General features: G+C 49.2%; 1 protein-coding gene across 5 annotated transcripts in view; it reads right to left on the reverse strand.

The window, feature by feature from the left end:
- The window catches only part of ALS2CL (ALS2 C-terminal like), a 32,483-nt gene extending 12,398 nt beyond the window's left edge, over positions 1-20,085 (reverse strand). Inside the window, exons 1-10 of one of the 5 annotated variants that reach the window (XM_048306435.1) lie at positions 19,789-19,876; positions 18,162-18,539; positions 13,005-13,113; positions 12,065-12,257; positions 9,691-9,756; positions 9,064-9,229; positions 7,603-7,731; positions 5,503-5,622; positions 2,446-2,522; positions 1,488-1,554 (exon numbers count right to left, since the gene is read on the reverse strand). In XM_048306435.1, coding sequence (XP_048162392.1) covers positions 1,488-1,554; positions 2,446-2,522; positions 5,503-5,622; positions 7,603-7,731; positions 9,064-9,229; positions 9,691-9,756; positions 12,065-12,257; positions 13,005-13,110 — 924 coding nt within the window. In that variant the 5' untranslated portion in view covers positions 13,111-13,113; positions 18,162-18,539; positions 19,789-19,876. The other 4 variants (XM_048306243.1, XM_048306606.1, XM_048306336.1 and 1 more) reach the window with 4 other exon arrangements.
- Positions 20,086-20,091: the final 6 nt, after the last annotated feature.

The raw sequence follows: 20,091 nt of genomic DNA on the forward strand, positions 1-20,091 counted from the left end.
ATTTCTACTTGGATGGGGAAAAAAAGGGGGGAATTTCCACTTGGATGGGAAAAAGGAGGAATTTCTACTTGGATGGGAAAAAGGAGGAATTTCTACTTGGATGGGGAAAAAAGGGGGAATTTCTACTTGGATGGGGAAAAAAGGGGGAATTTCTACTTGGATGGGAAAAAGGAGGAATTTCTACTTGGATGGGGAAAAAAGGGGGGAATTTTCACTTGGATGGGGAAAAAAGGGGGGAATTTCCACTTGGATGGGAAAAAAGGAGGAATTTTCACTTGGATGGGAAAAAAGGAGGAATTTCTACTTGGATGGGGAAAAAAGGGGGGAATTTCCACTTGGATGGGGAAAAAGGGGGGATTTTCACTTGGATGGGGAAAAAAGGGGGGATTTCTACTTGGATGGGGAAAAAGGAGGAATTTCCACTTGGATGGGGAAAAAAGGGGGGATTTTCACTTGGATGGGGAAAAAAGGGGGGAATTTCCACTTGGATGGGAAAAAAGGAGGAATTTCTACTTGGATGGGGAAAAAAGGGGGGAATTTTCACTTGGATGGGGAAAAAAGGGGGGATTTTCCACTTGGATGGGAAAAAAAAGGAGGAATTTTCACTTGGATGGGGAAAAAAGGGGGGAATTTCCACTTGGACGGAAAAAAGGGGGGGAATTTCCACTTGGATGTGAAAAAAGTGGGAAATTTCTCCTTGGATGTGAAAAAAACAGGAAAAATTTCCCCTTGGATGTGAAAAAAGTGGGAAAATTTTCCACTCGGATGTGAAAAAAGGGAGGAATTTCCACTTGGATGGGAAAAAAGGAGGAATTTTCACTTGGATGTGAAAAAAACAGGAAAAATTTCCACTTGGATGTGAAAAAAGTGGGAAATTTCCCCTTGGATGTGAAAAAAACAGGAAAATTTTCCACTCGGATGTGAAAAAAGGGAGGAATTTCCACTTGGATGGGAAAAAGTGGGAATTTTCTCCTTGGATGGGAAAAAAAGTGGGAAATTTCCACTTGGATGGAAAGAAATGGAAAATTTCCACTTGGACGGTAAAAAAAGCAGGAAATTTCTCCTTGGATGTGAAAAAAGTGGGAAATTTCCACTTGGATGTGAAAAAAGTGGGAAATTTCTCCTTGGATGTGAAAAAAACAGGAAAAATTTCCCCTTGGATGTGAAAAAAGTGGGAAAATTTTCCACTCGGATGTGAAAAAAGGGAGGAATTTCCACTTGGATGTGAAAAAAGTGGGAAATTTCCCCTTGGATGTTTAATCACGACGTTCATTCAAATCCCAAGCTGCCTGTGGAAAACTCCAGGAAAAGCGGGAAGAAACCGATGGGCTCCCACCGACATTCCTCAATCCCATCAACTCGGAGCCCCCTCCGGCAATCTCATCCCAGATTTTCTTGGAAAAAGAGTGAAAAATCCCAAGCCGAGCCCTCCTGGATGATTATCCTGCCTCGAATCATAAAAAGTTGGGAAAATCCCGAAGCCCGACCTTTATTTGGGGCTCCTTGGCGGAGAGGACGAAGGTTTCTTCCGGAGTTGTGATGCGCAGTCCGTACCTGGAAGGGAAAATCCGGCATGGAAACGGCATTTCCCGATCCAACGGCAATTCCTGCTCTTCCCGCGCCCCTCCAGGAGCTGCCGGCGCTTTTCTAGGTGCTTTTCCTGGAGGGATCTCAAGTTCTCCAAGTCTGGAGTAAAGAATTTGGGATGAGAGGAGAGGCGGGGGGGAAAGCAGCAGGAATTCTGTTCATGGAAAAGGCGCTCAGGCCTTGGAATTGCCCAGGGACGTTTGGATTCCCAGCCTTGGAGGTGCCCAGAAAATTCCTGGAGGTGGCAGGAATTTTTTCATGGAAAAGGCGCTCAGGCCTTGGAATTGCCCAGGGAGGTTTGGATTCCCAGCCTTGGAAGTATCCAGGGAATTCCTGGAGGAGGCAGGAATTTTTTCATGGAAAAGGCGCTCAGGCCTTGGAATTGCCCAGGGACGTTTGGATTCCCAGCCTTGGAGGTGCCCAGAAAATTCCTGGAGGTGGCAGGAATTTTTTCATGGAAAAGGCGCTCAGGCCTTGGAATTGCCCAGGGAGGTTTGGATTCCCAGCCTTGGAGGTGCCCAGAAAATTCCTGGAGGTGGCAGGAATTTTTTCATGGAAAAGGCGCTCAGGCCTTGGAATTGCCCAGGGAGGTTTGGATTCCCAGCCTTGGAAGTATCCAGGGAATTCCTGGAGGTGCTCTGGGCTGGGCACAGCTCGGATGATTCCAGAGGGTTTTTCCAAGCTCAGAAATTCCGGGATTTCAATCAGGCAGCAAATTCCAAGCTGCTGAGATCCCCAATATCCACATCCCAAAACTGCCTGGAAAGGAGACGGGAGCGAGCTTTGGATCATTTTCCCATCACCCTCAACATTCGCATTCCCTGGATTTTTAATTCCCGCTGGGAATTTCTCACTCACGATCCCGGAGCCGATTTCTCTCCGCACTTTTCATCCACCCACACCAGCTTCAGATCGAAACTCTGGAAGCTGTTTCCCTGGAAAAACAAAAACAAAAAAAAAAACCGGGAAAAGATGCTCCTGGTGTCGCTGCAAACAGCCCTTTGCTCCGGCCTTCCATGGAATTCCCTCCTTTTTGGGATCCCATCCATCCCACGTCGGGATGAGAGGCCTTGGAGATGGAAAACGCACGGGAAAAGAGGGAAGTTCTTGCTTTAAAACCGTTCCGTAATTCCAAGGCTACATCCAGCAGCAAAACCTTCCTGATCTCCGCAGGAATTCCTTCCCTATCCCACATTCCCAAACCATTCCCAGAGCTTTGTGGCTGCCCCTGGATCCCTGGAAGTATCCAAGGAAAGGTTGGATGGGGCTTGGAGCAGCCTGGGATAGTGGGAGGTGTCCGTGCCCATGGGATGGGGTGGGAATGGATCGACTTTGAGCTCCCTTTCCATCCAATCCACGCCAGGATTTATTTAGGATCTGCATTCCAGGGGCACCACCCAAAATATCCCAGAAATCCCAGATTTCGGGAGTCGCCTTTTGGATCGGCAGCACCCGAACGGAACAACATCAAAGGAAAATGGGGATTTTCCCATCTCCCTTCCCTGCCTCGCATCCACACCGAGCTGCTGCCTGCCAGGATGGAATTTTCCAAGGAATTCCCCTTTTTTCCCGCCAGATTCGGGACAACCAGCAAGGCGGGGACATGCAGATTCCCAACCACTTCAATCCCAATCCAGCTGTCATTCCCAGACCTCCAGAAAACTCGGCAGCAGCAGCGGGTGAGACACGGATGGGAATCGTGGATTCCAGGCAGGAATTCCCATGGAATCTGCTGACCCCGTGCGCCCATCCCGGCCGCAGGGTGATGGGATGATCCCGCTGATGATCCAACTCCGCCAAAATCGGGCGGATAAACCCCATCCCGGGGGCCGGCTTGCTTTTCCCGGAGTTTTTAGGGAGCCTGGAAGCGCTTGCTCCCAGCAGGATGAGAATTCCCACGGAATCTCCGCCCCATTCCCAAGGGTGGATCCTGAGCTGTTCCCGAGGTTTGGGAATGTTGCAGCTCCAAGGTTTGGATCCATTCCTGCTGGATGCCGGGAGCTCAGCGGGATCAATCCAAGCTGGAATTACCTGACGGGAATGCGGCGGCGGTGGCCGTGGCTGGGGACACTCCGCACTCCCAAAAATTCCCAGAAATTGCCAAAAATTCCCAGAAATCCCTAAAAATTCCCCAAAATTCCCAGAAATTTCCAGATATTCCTAAAAATCCCCCAAATTCAAAAAAAATTCCCCCCAATTCCCCGAAATTCAAAAAAAAAATCCCCGAAGTTCCCAAAATTCCCAGAAATTCCCCAAAATTCCCAGAAATTCCCAGAAGTTCCCACAAATTCCAAAAAATTCCCAGAAATACGCCAAAATTCCCCAAAATGGCAAAAAAAATCCCAGAAATTCTCAAAATTCCCAGAAATTCCCCAAAATTCACAGCAATTCCCAGAAATTCCAAAAAATCCCCAAAATTCCCAGAAATTCCAAAAATTCACCAAAAAACCCCAAAAATTCCCCAGAATCCCCCCAAAATTCCCAAAAATTGCCAGCAATTCCAAAAATTCCCCGCAATTCCCCAAAAATTCCCCAAAATCTCAAAAATTCCAAAAAAATCCTAGAAATTCCCAGAAATCCCCAAAATCCCCCAAAATTCCCAAAGAATTCCCAATAATTCACAGAAATTCCCAAAAGTTCCCCGAAATTCCCACAAATTCCAAAAAATTCCCAAAAATACCCCAAAATTCCCCAAAATGCCAAAAAAATCCCAGAAATTCTCAAAATTCCCAGAAATTCCCCAAAATTCACAGCAATTCCCAGAAATTCCAAAAAATCCCCACAATTCCCAGAAATTCCAAAAATTCCCCAAAAAACCCCAAAAATTCCCCAGAATCCCCCAAAATTCCCAAAAATTGCCAGCGATTCCAAAAATTCCCCGCAATGCCCCAAAAATTCCCCAAAATCCCCCAAAATTCCCAAAGAATTCCCAATAATTCCCAGAAATTCCCAAAAGTTCCCCGAAATTCCCACAAATTCCCCAAACCACCTCCAGTGGCTGCAGGAACCATGGGAAATCCTGGCTTTCCCAAAGCGTGGGAGCCATGGAACGAGAGCACTGAGCCGTCCCATCCCCTGGAAGAACCCAGGGCCGCAATTCCCAGTGGGAAAGGGCTTGGAATATTCGGGAGGTGCCCGTGGCGCTTGGATAATCCCCAGCGAGTGCGGGAACGTTCAGGGGATCTCCTCCGCTCCTTCCCAAATTTCCTTTTGTTTCCCAGTGAAATCCACAAGTGGCTGGAGCTGGGAAAGTTTTCCCAACTTTTCCCAAAGTCTGCTGGAGTCTCAGCAAAAGAACCGGAATTTTCCTGCTTTTTCTTGGGACATTCCTGTCATTTCTGCCATTCCCTTGGGATTTTCCTGCCTTTTCTGGGGAAATTCCTGCCCTTTCTGCCATTCCATTGGGATTTCCCTGCCATTTCTTGGGAAATCCCTGCCATTTCTTTGGAATTTTCCTGCCTTTTCTTGGGAAATCCCTGCCATTCCATTGGAATTTTCCTGCCTCTTCTTGGAAAACTCTTGTCATTTCTTTGGAATTTTCCATCCTTTTCTGGAGAAATCCCTGCCATTTCTTTGGAATTTTCCTGCTTTTTCTTGGGAAATCCCTGCCATTCCATTGGAATTTTCCTGCCTTTTCTTGGAAAACTCTTGTCATTTCTTTGGAATTTTCCATCCTTTTCTGGAGAAATCCCTGCCATTTCTTTGGAATTTTCCTGCCATTTCTTCGGGAAATTCCTGCCCTTTCTGCCATTCCATTGGAATTTTCCTGCCTTTTCTGGGGAAATTCCTGCCATTCCATTGGGATTTCCCTGCCATTTCTTTGGGAAATTCCTGCCCTTTCCGCCATTCCAGTGGGATTTCCCTGCCCTTTCTCCGCGTTCCCGTCCCAGCCCCTCCGGAGAATCCCGGACCGACCTGGATCAGCACCAGGACGTCGTCGAAGAGCAGGATGCGCTCGGAGCGGGCGGCGCCGGCAGCCACGGGCAGGTTCCTGCTGTCCTCCAGGAGCCTCCTCTCGGGAACGCACAGCACGTCCTGCCCGGGATGGAGCAGCGGGAAAAGCCGGCATTGGAATTCCAGGCGAGAATTCCTGCAGGGATCGGCTGGCTCGGGGTTCCGGTGAAACGCGCGACACCAAACTCAGCTTTAAACCCCCAGGGAGTTCCTGCAGCTCGGCCGCCCAGCTCTGCTCTGGCGAATTCCAGCCTCAAATCCTTGATCCAGATCAAATTCCCGATCCCTATCAAATTCCTGATCCATTTTAAATTCCTGATCCCCATTAAATTCCCGATCCCTATCAAATTCCCAATCCCCATCAAATTCCCGATCTCTATCAAATTCCCGATCCCTATCAAATTCCCGATCCATATTAAATTCCTGATCCCCATTAAATTCCCGATCTCTATCAAATTCCCAATCCATATTAAATTCCTGATCCATATTAAATTCCCGATCCCCATCAAATTCCCAATCCCCATCAAATTCCCGATCCCATCAAATTCCCTCTGGCTCGGGGTCCCAGTGGCCCCCCTGGACACCAAACTCAGCTTTGAAATTCCCAGGGAGTTTTTCCAACTCTTCCACCCAGCTCTGCTCTGGTGAATTCCAGCCTCAAATCCTTGATCCAGATCAAATTCCCGATCCATATTAAACTCCTGATCCCTATAAAATTCCCAATCCCCATCAAATTCCTGAGCCCCATCAAATTCCTGAGCACCATCAAATTCCCAATCCCTATCAACTTCCTGATCCATATTAAATTCCTGACCCCTATCAAATTCCTGATCCCCATTAAATTCCCAATCCATATCAAATTCCCGATCCATATTAAATTCCCTCTGGCTCGGGGTTCCGGTGAAACGCGCGACACCAAACTCAGCTTTAAACCCCCAGGGAGTTTCTCCAGCTCGGCCGCCCAGCTCTGCTCTGGTGAATTCCAGCCTCAAATCCTTGATCCAGATCAAATTCCCGACCCCTATCAAATTCCTGATCCTTATCAAATTCCCGATCCATATTAAATTCCCGATCTATATTAAATTCCCAATCCATATTAAACTCCTGATCCCCATCAAATTCCTGATCCCTATCAAATTCCCAATCCCCATCAAATTCCCAATCCAGATCAAATTCCTGATCCAGATCAAATTCCCAATCCCTATCAAATTCCCGACCCATATTAAATTCCTGATCCATATTAAATTCCCAATCCCCATCAAATTCCCAATCCCCATCAAATTCCTGATCCATACTAAATTCCTGACCCCTATCAAATTCCTGATCCCCATCAAATTCCCAATCCCCATCAAATTCCTGATCCCATCAAATTCCCAATCCAGATCAAATTCCTGACCCCTATCAAATTCCCAATCCCCATCAAACTCCCGATCCCATCCAATTCCCGATCCCATCAAATTCCCTCTGGCTCGGGGTCCCAGTGGCCCCCCTGGACACCAAACTCAGCTTCAACCCCCAGGGAGTTTCTCCAGCTCTTCCATCCCCCAATACCGAGCATTCCTTAAAATCCCAGGGAAACACTGACATCCCAATCCAAGAAAAAAAAAAGGGACAACAAAAAAACCCCAAACCCACCCCTTTGACGCTTCCTGGAAAAACAGGGTGGGAAGCAGGTGAATTCCCAAAAAACCGGCCGGAGCAGCCTCAGAGTGGGATCCTTGGAGACGTCCAAGGCGCTGGATCCAGCTGGGATATTTTCTGGATGCTGGGATATTTTCTGGATGCTGGGATAGCGGGAGGAGTCCCTGCCCATGGATGGGGCTGGAATGGGACGGGATCGAAGCTCCTTCCAATCCAAACCATTCCCCGATTCCACGAAAAGCATCAGCTCCCTATTCCTGATGGAAATCCAGACCTTTCCTCCCCAGAATTCCACCCGGCTCTGCTCTGTGGAATTCCAGCCTCCAATTCCCAATCCCGATCGAATTCCCACACGGATACGGAGGGCGCATTCCCAAAGGGCGCCTCCCATTCCCGCCACGATTCCCGGGGAGGACTCACGGTAAATTTGTATCCCAAGGATTTCCACAGCTCCTTGGTGAGCCAGGCCTCATCCAGGACCTGGCTGCTGAAAGATTCCAGCTTCCCGAATTCCCGCAGAACCGAGCCCACCACGTCCTTCTCGCATTCCTGGGAAAAGAAGGGAAAACGCCAGGAAAGCTTCGGGTTTGGGCCAAGGCAGATCCAGGGTGGATTTTTTGGGGAATATTCCTTCCCTGGCACTTCGGTTGGATTTTCGGGAATATTCAGCAGCGTGTCCGTCCTGGATGAGGGGAGATCCAGGTGGGATTTTTGGGAATATTTAACAACGAATCCATCCTGGGAAAATCCAGGCGGGATTTTTGGGAATATTTAGTGACGCATCCTGGAAAAATCCAGGTGGGATTTTCAGGAATATTTAGCAATGCATCCACCCTGGGAAGATCCAGGTGGGATTTTCGGGAATATTTAGCAAGGAATCCATCCCGGGAAGGTCCAGGTGGGATTTTTGGGAATATTTAGCATGGAATCCATCCTGGGAAGGTCCAGGTGGGATTTTCGGGAATATTTAGCAACGCATCCTGGACAAAAGGAAGTCCAGGTTGGATTTTTGGGAATATTTCTTCCCTGGCACTTTGGTTGGATTTTCGGGAATATTTAGCGACGCATCCTGGAAAAATCCAGGCGAGATTTTTGGGAATATTTAGCACGGAATCCATCCTGGGAAATCCAGGCTGGATTTTCGGGAATATTTAGCAAGGAGTCCTGGATCAAAGGAAGTCCAGGTTGGATTTTTGGGAATATTTCTTCCCTGGCACTTCGGTTGGATTTTCGGGAATATTCAGCAACGCGTCCGTCCTGGAAAGATCCAGGCAGGATTTTCGGGAATATTTAGCAAGGAATCCATCCCGGGAAGGTCCAGATGGGATTTTTGGGAATATTTTGCAACGCATCCTGGATCAAAGGAAGTCCAGGTTGGATTTTTGGGAATATTTAGCACGGAATCCATCCTGGGAAGGTCCAGGTGGGATTTTCGGGAATATTTAGCAGCATGTCCATCCTGGATGAGGGGAGATCCAGGTGGGATTTTCGGGAATATTTAGCAACGAATCCATCCTGGGAAGGTCCAGGTGGGATTTTTGGGAATATTTAGCAAGGAATCCATCCCGGGAAGGTCCAGGTGGGATTTTTGGGAATATTTGGCAATGCATCCTGGACCAAAGGAAGTCCAGGTTGGATTTTTGGGAATATTTCTTCCCTGGCACTTCGGTTGGATTTTCGGGAATATTCAGCAGCGCGTCCATCCTGGAAAGATCCAGGTGGGATTTTCGGGAATATTTTGCAAGGAATCCATCCTGGGAAGATCCAGGCTGGATTTTCGGGAATATTTAGCAACGCATCCTGGACCAAAGGAAGTCCAGGTGGGATTTTTGGGAATCTTTCTTCCCACAAAGGCCCTCGGCATTCCAAGGAGATTCCCACCTCTTGGAGCTGCTCCTGGAGCTGGGAGAGGAGCCGGAGGTAGCTCTGGATGTGATTCCGGAGGGGTTTGTGGAGCACGGAATGCAGGGCCAAGGCCAGGGAGCTCTCCGAGGTGAAATCCCTCAGGAATTGTTTCAGCACCGGCTTGTGGAGCTTCCAGGCCTCGCTGGAAAGTTGGGAATGACGAGAAAGGTTCGTGAGTTATCCCGGAAATTCCCGCTTTTCCGTCTCCCAAACTTTCTGTGCGGAGAAAGGCGTGAAAAATCCGGGAACGAAGCGGGTGGGAATCCAGGTTTTCATTTGTTCTTCCCAGAAAATTCCGGGACAAGCGGCAATTCCCTGCCAGATTCCCACAGGATCCTCTCTCAGATCCCACCCCTTCCCTAAATCCCTGAATTCCAAGGTTACCACTCCAGAAGGAGCTGGGCGTGCTTGGCAAGAGGAAATCCATCCCCGGAATTGTCCCCGGCGAGGGTGGACGGAGCTCGGAACAACCCGGGACAGCTCCCAGGATGGAACGAGCTGAGTTTTCCAAAGCACTCCGGAATTCCGGGATTCTCTCGTGCTCAGAGCTGCCCGATATCCCAAGGATTCCCAAGATTCCCAAGGATTTTCCAGCCCGCTCACCTCCTGCTCTTGGCGGCCTGTTCGAATCCCTGCACGACGACAAAGTTGGCGAAGGCGACGAAATACCTGGAAAAAAATTCCAAGGATACGCGGGAGGGGCTCGAGAGGGATATTTGGGATGAGTTCGGGGATCCCAAGTTGTTGGGAAGTTCCCTAAATCCCAAAAAGGCCCCTCTGGAAAAAGGGTCTTGGAAGTCTTTCCCAATCTTAATTCCAGGATTTTTTTGGGAAGGCTTGGATAAGGCAAAAGTGCTGCTAACACCGGGATCCATCGGATTCTAGGGAATGAAATTCCTGCCTGCAGCCTCGGAGCTGCTCCTTCACGGACTCCTCAGCACAGAATTCCCAGCGGGATTCGGAGAATTCGGGAATTCTGGGATGTAAATGATGGAGTTGTGCCACTCCGGCTCGGATCATTTTTTCCGAGTAGAACTCGGAATTTTCTTTTTCCATTCAAGGTTTTCATCCAAGATCTGCATTTTCCTGGATGAAGAATTCCCAAATGGATGATTTTATGGATCCTGGGATAGAGGAAAATTCCCGGTGCACAGAGCTGGAAATGAGCTGACCTTGGAAATCCCTTCCAATCCCAGCGATCCGGATTTTATTCCCTAATTCCCTAAAAATTTCTTTTCCCCCCTCTTTCTTTTGCATTCCGGAACTTCCCAAAACCGATGGAATTTTCCAATTGCAATTCCAACTTCTTTCCTGATATTCCCAAAGGAATTCTTTCCAACCGCCAGCAGAAAATCCCTGGATAGTGCAGCTCCCTCCAGGGATCCTCAGCTGGGAAAGGAAAATTCCCTTCGAATCAATGGAATTTCTAAAATAAAGGGAAACCGTTCCAGGATTCTGGGATCGGATGAAACGGAATTTTTTCGGCAAATCCCACTTTTTCCCAGCAAATCCCAGGAAAAGCAGCTCGAATCCCCGGGATCAGATCCCAAAGGAAAACGCCCCCTGCTCCAAACGCTTCCCATCGAGGCAAAGCTCAGGCAGCAAATCCAAGGCAAAAAGGATTCCCTGCGGAAAAAATCCCTGGAAAACGAGGGTGGATGAGCAGGAATCCGGGAGCCGCTTCCCGATCCCCATTGCTGGGGCGCCAACGTGGAAAATCCCAGCTGGAAAAGCTTCGGATGCTTTTGTGGAGGAGGAAAAAGGGGGAATGGAACGTTGGGGGAATCGGTGGGGGAAAAAGTGGGAATTGCTGGGAAAATGTGGGAATTGCTGGGAAAATTTGCTGGGAGAAACTGGGATGTGGTGGGGAAATGTGGGATTTTCCAGGAAAATGTGGGATTTGCTGGAAGAATGTGGGGTTTTTTGGGAAAATTGGGATTTGCTGGGAAAATTGGGATTTGTTGGGAGAAACTGTGGGGTTTTCCAGGAAAATGTGGGATGTGGTGGGAAAAAGTGGGAATTGCTGGGAAAATGTGGGAATTACTGGGAAAATGTGGGAATTGCTGGGAAAATTTGCTGGGAGAAACGGGGATGTGGTGGGAAAAGGTGGGATTTTCCAGGAAAATTGGGATTTGTTGGGAGAAACTGTGGGATGTGGTGGGAAAATGTGGGACTTTGCAGGAAAGTGTGGGATTTTCCAGGAAAATGTGAGATTTGCTGGGAAACTGTGGGATTTTCCAGGAAAATGTGGGAATTGCTGGGAAAATGTGGGATTTTCCAGGAAAATTGGGATTTGCTGGGAAAATTGGGATTTGTTGGGAGAAACTGTGGGGTCTTCCAGGAAAATGTGCGAATTGCTGGGAAAATGTGGGAATTACTGGGAAAATTTGCTGGGAGAAACTGGGATGCGGTGGGAAAAGGTGGGATTTTCCAGGAAAATTGGGATTTGTTGGGAAAATTGGGATTTGTTGGGAGAAACTGTGGGATTTTCCAGGAAAATGTGGGATGTGGTGGGAAAAAGTGGGATTTTCCAGGAAATTGTGGGATTTGCTGGGAAATTGTGGGATTTTCCAGGAAAATTGGGATTTGCTGGGAAAATGTGGGATTTGTTGGGAGAAACTGTGGGATTTTCCAGGAAAATGTGAAATTTGCTGGGAAAACGTGGGATTTGTTGGGAAATTGTGGGATTTTCCCGGAAAATGTGAAATTTGTTGGGAGAAAATGTGGGATTTGCTGGGAAAATGTGGGAATCTCAGCTATCCCAAAACCTTTATTCCTGCTGGGATCTCACATCCCGATCCACCAGCACAAAATCACGGAAAAACCCCAGCAAATCCCCTTTTCCAATGATATTTTCCATCCTTATCCCTCATCCCGGTTTTCCCTGATATTCCCACGTCCAGCTCAAGATTCCCTCTCCCCAATGATCCCGGCCTGGATCAATGGAATCCCACCAATGGAACATTCCGGCACTCACTGGATGCAGAGGCTCAGGAAAAGGTCGCCTTTCCAGATGATGTAAAAATCCTGGATGCAGCCGGATTCGGAGCTGCCGCATTTTCCCCTCAGGATCCGGGAATTCTCCTCCGTGAAATTCCAGAGGGCTTGGAAGCGCTCGTTGAGGAGCGCCAAGAGCCGGAAGTTCTCCTTTTCCTTCGGATCCTTGGGCTCTGCGAGGGGAAAATAGGGAAAAGTGCGGCGGGAAAGGCGCCATTCCCAAGAAATTTTGTGGGATGCGTTGTCTGGGTCTGATATCCGGCCGGATTTTAGAGTGAGGAAAATTGGGATTTTCCAGCCTGGAGAAAATTCCAGAGCTCTTTGCAGGGCCTGAAAGGGGCTCTGGGAGAGGTGGAGAGGGATTTGGGATAAGGGCTGGAGGGACAGGAGCCAGGGAATGGCTTCCCACTGGAAAATGGGAGATTGGGGTGGGATCTTGGGAATTGCTGGCTGGGAGGGTGGGGAGGGGCGGGGCTGGAATTCCCAAAGAAACTGTGGATTCCCCTGGATCCCTGGCAGTGCCCAAGGCCAGGTTGGACACTGGGGCTTGGAGCACCCCAGGATATGGAATTTCCCCCTGCCCATGGAATGGGATGATCCCTAAATTCCCTCCCGATCCATTAATTGAGAAGGAAATTCCGCAGCACAAAGCTTTTCCTCGTTTTCCCGATTTCTCTCCCACCGGCAGCGGTTCCGTTTCTCCCGAGTGCTCCCGAAATCAGGGATCGATGCCCTGAACTCTCATCCCGAGCAGAACTGGACACTCCCACACGGATCCCATTCCATGTGCCGCTCATGGAAAGTTTTCCCTTTGCTCCAGAGCAGCAGAGGAGAAAGATTTCCAGAATCCAGGGGAAAAGGGGATCCCTTCTCAGATTGGCTCCGGCCGGGAATTCCCGATGAAAATTCCCTGGATTTACCTGCCTGGAGCAGAGGTTTGAGGATGAGGGCGTCGATCCGGGCCAGGCAGGAGGAGAAGTTTTCCTCCTCTTGGAGCAGGGATCCCGTTATTCCAGCCTCGGACATCGCCTGGAAAACACGGAGGGAATCAAGGAAATCCCAAATTTTCCCAATTTTTCCCCAATTTTTCCCCAAATTTTCCCAATTTTTCCCAATTTTCCCAAATTTTCCCATTTTTTCCCAAATTCTCCCAAAATTTTCCCCAATTTTTGCCAATTTTTCCCAATTTTCCCCAAATTTTCCCCAATTTTCCCCAAATTCCCCAATTTTCCCCCAGTTTTCCCAAATTTTCCCAATTTTTCCCAATTTTTCCCTAATTTTCCCCAATTTTTCCCTAATTTTCCCCAATTTTCCCCCAGTTTTCCCCAATTTTCCCAAATTTTCCCAATTTTCCCCAATTTTCCCCAAATTTTCCCAAGTTTTCCCTAATTTTCCCAATTTTCCCCAAATTTTCCCATTTTTCCCCAAATTTACCCAAATTTTCCCAATTTTCCCCAATTTTTCCCCAAATTTTCCCAATTTTTCCCAATTTTCCCAAATTTTCCCATTTTTTCCCAAATCCTCCCAAAATTTTCCCAAATTTTTGCCAATTTTCCCCAAATTTTCCCCAATTTTCCCCCAGTTTTCCCAAATTTTCCCAAATTTCCCCAATTTTTCCCTAATTTTCCCAATTTTTCCCAATTTTTCCCAATTTTTCCCCAATTTTCCCCAAATTTACCCAAATTTTCCCCAATTTTTCCCAAATTTTCCCAATTTTCCCCAATTTTTCCCCAAATTTTTCCCAATTTTTCCCCAATTTTCCCAATTTTCCCAATTTTTCCCAATGGTCTGAGGAGAGCCAAAATCAGGCAATATTCCCATGGAACTGGGAGCACTGGGAATGGTCCGAGGAGAGCCAAAATCAGGGAATATTCCCCTGGAATTCCTGGATCAGGAAACAAGGAAAGCACGGAGCGGCCCCGGAGCTGGATCCCTTTCATTCCCTAATTTCCCTGATTTCCAGGAGCTTTTCCCTGTTTCCAGGAAAAGCTGGAAAAGCTCCCGAATCCCAAACTCCACCCCGATTGCTCCTAATGGATCCTTAATCCCATTCATCCTCCTGGTGCCGAGATTCCCGGCAGGAATTCCCAGGCAGGAATCTCATCCTCATTTCTGCTTAAGGAAATCCCTCGAGGATCCCGGGAATGGCTCGGGAAAAGCTCATCCCGGAAAAGCTCATCCCGGAAAAGCTCATCAGGAAAAGCTCATCAGGAAAAGCGGCCGAGTCGGGCAGGAAAAATCCCTTGGCTCAAAAAGGACTTGGAATTCCCAAAAAAATCCTCGCAAGGAGCAGAATTCCCGGAGGAAATTCCCGCTCCGGGCGTTTTCCCGAAATTCCGGTTTGGGAAGGCCCAGGTGCTTTGCACGAGGCCGTTCCCAATCCCAAAGGAACGGAACCATTCCCAGCCTGTGGCTCAGCTGGGCTGGGATCAGAGTTAGAACTGGTTTTAGCACACAGCTAAAACCCGGCCACCTGCCGAGGTTTATTCCGCTCCCATTCCCAAAAAATCCCCAACCCTGGAAGCGGGAATCTCCAGGTGCCCAAGGTTAATCCCTGCTCCTCCGCCTGATCCCGGAGTTTATCTGGGAATGGCTGGGTTTAAACTTGGGTTTCGTTTAGGCTCGGCCTAAAAGGCAGCAAAGGCCGACTTTTCAAGGCTCATCCGGCCGGGATTCCTTGGGGAGCTCCAGAAATTCCCCTTTTCCGGCTCTTTGGGAAGCGCTGCTGGGAATTCCAGGCAGCCCCGGCTTTAGGCCAGGCCTAAATCAACCCCAAGTGTAAACCCAGCCCCGGAATCAAACCCAAGTTTAAACCGAAGCTTACACCCCGTCCCAAATTCAACCAAAAAGTTTAAACCCAGCCTCAAAATTAAACCGGAGTTTAAACCCAGCCCCGAATCAAACCGAAGTTTAAACCCAAGTTTGAACCCAGCCCCAAATTAAACCCAAGTTTAAAACAAAGTGTAAACCCAGCCCCAAAATAAACCAGTTTAAACCGAAGTTTAAACCCAGCCCCAAAATACAACCCAAGCTTAAACCGCAGTTTAAACCCAGCCCCGAATCAAACCGAAGTTTAAACCCAAGCCCCAAACTAAACCGCAGTTTAAACCCAGCCCTTCCTGGGAGCTCGAGCTGTTTCTGGTTTCTGTAAAAGCCCCAAAGCCGCGCTTTTCCCCCTAAGGCCCCGCTTTTCCCCTAAAGCCGCGCCTTTCCCAGCCTTTCCGTGGAATTCCTGAGCCACCTTGGAGCTTTCTCCTCACGGATCGCTCCCCCCTCGCTCCCGGGACTGAAACCGGATAAGCCGAGCTTATCAGGCCGGCTTTAATGAGCGCGGTATCGATTTCTCGCCTGAGCCAGCTTTTCCAGTTTATTCCATCGGCCCTGGAATTCCAGGCGAGGCTGGGAAATCCCTCCCGGCAGCCGGAGGCTCGGGAATATTCCCGCCTGGAAAAGGCGCGGCGGCAGCAAGGAGAGGCTTTAATCCAGCCTAAACTCCGCCGGCAGCTCCGCTCCTAAAAGGAATCGCCTTCCCTCGGGAAAAGCCGGGATTTGGGGGGGGGGGGGGGGGGGGGGATAAACCACGGGAAAAGCCGGGTTGGGCTCCAGGAAAACCCGCCTGGATCCCGTTTCTAGCAGGGGGAAACCATTCCCAAATTTCCTCGGGAGCGGCTTAACTTTAGGCTGATCCCAGCCCTAAACCGAGCAGTTTTAGGAGCGACCTACCCGGCACGAGGCGAAATCGCGGCTGGAAAAGGCTCCGGCAGCCGCAGAAATCCGGGAATTCTCGCTCTTCCCAAGGCTGGAGCTTCTCCCTCCCATCCCATCCCACACCTGGAGGCAAAACCCCAAATCCCCGCCGCCCACGGGAGCCGGGATGACCAAATCCCATCGGCGCTGATCCCAAAGTTCCTGCTCCTCCTCTTCCCCTTTTTTCTTTTGTTTCTTAAGGGCTAAAAATAATCCCGGCTTTCGTCAGCTCGGATTTTAGGGAAGCGAAAGGGAAAAGGTCAGGATGGGCTTTTGGGGCCGTTGCGCAGCTCCCGGCCCTTCCCAGCCCCGCGCTGTTCCCAAAGAAACTTTGGGATTTTTTTTTTTTTTCCCGCTGCTCCTGCCAAGCTCCACATTCCCCTCCCCTCCCCCTCCCCCGCCCCCCCCATCTCCACCCAGAGTTGGGAAGATTCCAGGAAATCCTGGGAAAAGGGAAATTCCTGCGGCTCCGAGGCAGCGGGGGACACGTGACGGCGGAGAATGGCTCAGGAACGGCTTCTCTTCCTCCTAAAAACCCTAAACGACCCCAAAATTCCCAAATCCCTCACTCAGGGGGTTCCCAAAGTCCTGTACTGCAGCTCAGCCACCAGGGAAAAACCCTAAACCAATCCCAACATTCCCAAATTCATCGCTCAGGGCATCCCAGACACCTCAGCCCCAGGAATGAATTCCCATCCTCCTAAAAATCCCAAAAGCCGATCCCAAAATTCCCAAATCCATCACTCAGGGGGTTCCCAAAGTCCTGTACTGCAGCTCAGCCACCAGGGAAAAACCCTAAACCAATCCCAAAATTCCAAATTCATCGCTCAGGGCATCCCAGACACCTCAGCCCCAGGAATGAATTCCCATCCTCCTAAAAATCCCAAAAGCCGATCCCAAAATTCCCAAATCCCTCACTCAGGGGGTCCCAAATTCCTGTACTGCAGCTCAGCCACCAGGGAAAAATCCTAAACCAACCCCAAAATTCCCAAATCCATCCCTCAGGGGGTCCCAGACACCTCAGCCCCCGGAATTCTTTCCTTTCCTCCTAAAAATCCTAAATCCAACCCCAAAATTCCCAAATCCATCGCTCAGGGCATCCCAGACACCTCAGCCCCAGGAATGAATTCCCTTCCTCCCAAAAATCCCAAAAGCCGATCCCAAAATTCCCAAATCCCTCAGTCAGGGAGTCCCGGACACCTCAGCCCCAGGAATTCTTTCCTTTCCTCCTAAAAATCCCAAAACCAACCCCAACATTCCCAAATTCATCGCTCAGGGCATCCCAGACACCTCAGCCCCAGGAATGAATTCCCATCCTCCTAAAAATCCCAAAAGCCGATCCCAAAATTCCCAAATCCCTCACTCAGGGGGTCCCAAATTCCTGTACTGCAGCTCAGCCACCAGGGAAAAACCCTAAACCAACCCCAACATTCCCAAATCCATCGCTCAGGGCATCCCAGACACCTCAGCCCCAGGAATGAATTCCCATCCTCCTAAAAACCCTAAACCAATCCCAAAATTCCCAAATCCCTCACTCAGGGGGTCCCAAATTCCTGTACTGCAGCTCAGCCACCAGGGAAAAATCCTAAACCAACCCCAAAATTCCCAAATCCATCCCTCAGGGGGTCCCAGACACCTCAGCCCCCGGAATTCTTTCCTTTCCTCCTAAAAATCCTAAATCCAACCCCAAAATTCCCAAATCCCAAAGTCAGGGGGTCCCAAATTCCTGTACTGCAGCTCAGCCACCAGGGAAAAATCCTAAACCAACCCCAAAATTCCCAAATCCATCCCTCAGGGGGTCCCAGACACCTCAGCCCCAGGAATGAATTCCCTTCCTCCCAAAAATCCCAAAAGCCGATCCCAAAATTCCTAAATCCCTCAGTCAGGGAGTCCCGGACACCTCAGCCCCAGGAATTCTTTCCCCTCCTCCTAAAAATCCTAAATCCAATCCCAAATTCCCAAATCCCTGTGCCAGGAATCCCTTCCCAAAATCCCGATTTTCCATCTCCCCAGCCCCCAGGTCCCGTTCTCCATTGGAGAATTCCCACAAATCCAGGATTTTCCCGGATTTCCCTCAGGATGGCCTCACATTCCCATTCCCTCTTTTCCATCCTCAACTTCAGCTTCCGGCCTCGGATTTTTCCGACCTCGGAATTCCAGGAGGGCTGGAATTGGATGAGCTTTGAGGTCCCTTCCAGAATTCCATGATTTATTCCAAAAAACCTGGGAATTTGGAATGCTGAGGAGGGAAAATGGGACCATTTTGGATCTCAGAGGCGAATTTTGGGGATAAAATCCAAGGAAAAGCGACCTGAGACGCTTCCAATTACCAAAAACCGGGAGAAAAAAATCTGGGATATCTCGACGGACGCAGGTTTTTTGGGGAAAACACCTCTGGAATTTTAAATTTAAATTTTAAATTTCATTTGCTCTTTTTATCCTTTTTGGAATTTTATTTCCAAAATCTCCCGGAATTTCGTCGGGAGAAGCTGCTCCCGGTTTTTAGGGAACAACGGCGTCGCTTTTCCTTGGAATTCTTGATCAGCTCCAGGTCTTTCCCATTATCCCTGGAATTGTCCCTGGATTTGGGCAGCCTGAAATGTGGGATCGCTCCCAGCCGGGATCTTTGGGAATGCCGCGGGAATTCCTCGCTCCACGGTTTTCACGGAAGCGGGAATTCTCCATCGTTATCCACATTCCAGCGGGACCTGTGGGAATTTGGGGAATTTTTTTATCCCAGGGAATCCCAGTGTTAGATCCCATTCCGGACATTCCAGCGGGATCAGCTGGGTTTGGGGAATATTTTGCTCCAGGAATCCCACAGTTCCATCCCATTCCCAAAGTTTTATTGGGATCAGCTGGGATTCGGGGAATATTCTGCTCCAGGAATCCCACAGTTCCATCCCATTCCAAACTTTCCATTGGGATCTGCAGGAATTTGGGGAATATTTTATTCCTGAGGATCCCAGTGTTAGAGCCCATTCCCAACTTTCCCATCAGGACCAGCTGGGATTTAGGGAATATTTTATCCCAGGGAATCCACAGTTCTGTCCCATTCCCGATGTTCCATCGGGACCAGCAAGAATTTTCAGGAATATTTTATCCCAGGGAATCCCACAGTTCCGTCCCATTCCCAACATTCCATTGGGACCTGCGGAATTTAGGGAATATTTTATTCCTGAGGATCCCAGTGTTAGATCCCATTCCCAACTTTCCCATCAGGACCAGCTGGGATTTAGGGAATATTTTATCCCAGGGAATCCCACAGTTCTGTCCCATTCCCAATGTTCCATCGGGACCAGTAAGAATTTTCAGGAATATTTTATTCCTGAGGATCCCAGTGTTAGCTCCCATTCCCGACATTCCATCGGGACCAGCTGGGATTTAGGGAATATTTTATCCCTGGGGATCCCGCAGTTCTGTCCCATTCCCAATGTTCCATCGGGACCAGCAAGAATTTTCAGGAATATTTTATTCCTGAGGATCCCAGTGTTAGATCCCATTCCCGACATTCCAGCAGGATCAGCAGGAATTTGGGGAGTATTTTATCCCAGGGAATCCCACAGTTCCATCACATTCCCAACATTCCCATCGGGACCAGCTGGGATTTAGGGAATATTTTATCCCAGGGAATGCCACCGTTCCGTCCCATTCCCATTCCCGACGGAATCCCACCGGGATCAGCCGGGATCCAGGGAATACCTGCAGGGAATGCGGCGCATTCCAGCGGCGCGCAGGCAGGAAAAGCAGGAATTGCCGGAATTCCCAGCTCCCCAAACTTCCCTTCCCAACCCTCCAAAACATCGGGACACAGATTTTTCCCCCCAAATCCCAAAAATTCCCGAGCTGGAACTCCCTGATGTCCGAACCCAATCCCACAGGAGCACGATATCCCCCGGGATCAATTCCAGAGCAATTCCATGGAATCTCCGAGCAGCCCAAAAAATTCCATCTTACCTTGGGATCAGCCGGGAATCCATGGGAATGATCCCGGCAGGAAAATTCCCGGCTCCAACTCCTTTCCTGCTTTTTTTTGGACTCTTTTTCCAAAGGGAGAGGAGCTGAAATCCTGGGAAGTCTCGCTCCCTTCTCCCAAGGTGCGGCGCACAACATTCCTGGTCGCCACGGCAACCCCTGGCACGCCGCCATCCCTGGAAAATTCCAGCGCCTGGAATCCACCCCGGGATTTAAAGGAAAATCCGGAGAGGATTTAAAGGGAAAGCGGCGGCTGCTCCCTGCAGGGAAAAAAAAAAACCGAGA

The sequence above is a fragment of the Corvus hawaiiensis genome, chromosome 1 (assembly GCF_020740725.1).
Source record: "Corvus hawaiiensis isolate bCorHaw1 chromosome 1, bCorHaw1.pri.cur, whole genome shotgun sequence".
Lineage (NCBI taxonomy): Eukaryota > Metazoa > Chordata > Aves > Passeriformes > Corvidae > Corvus > Corvus hawaiiensis.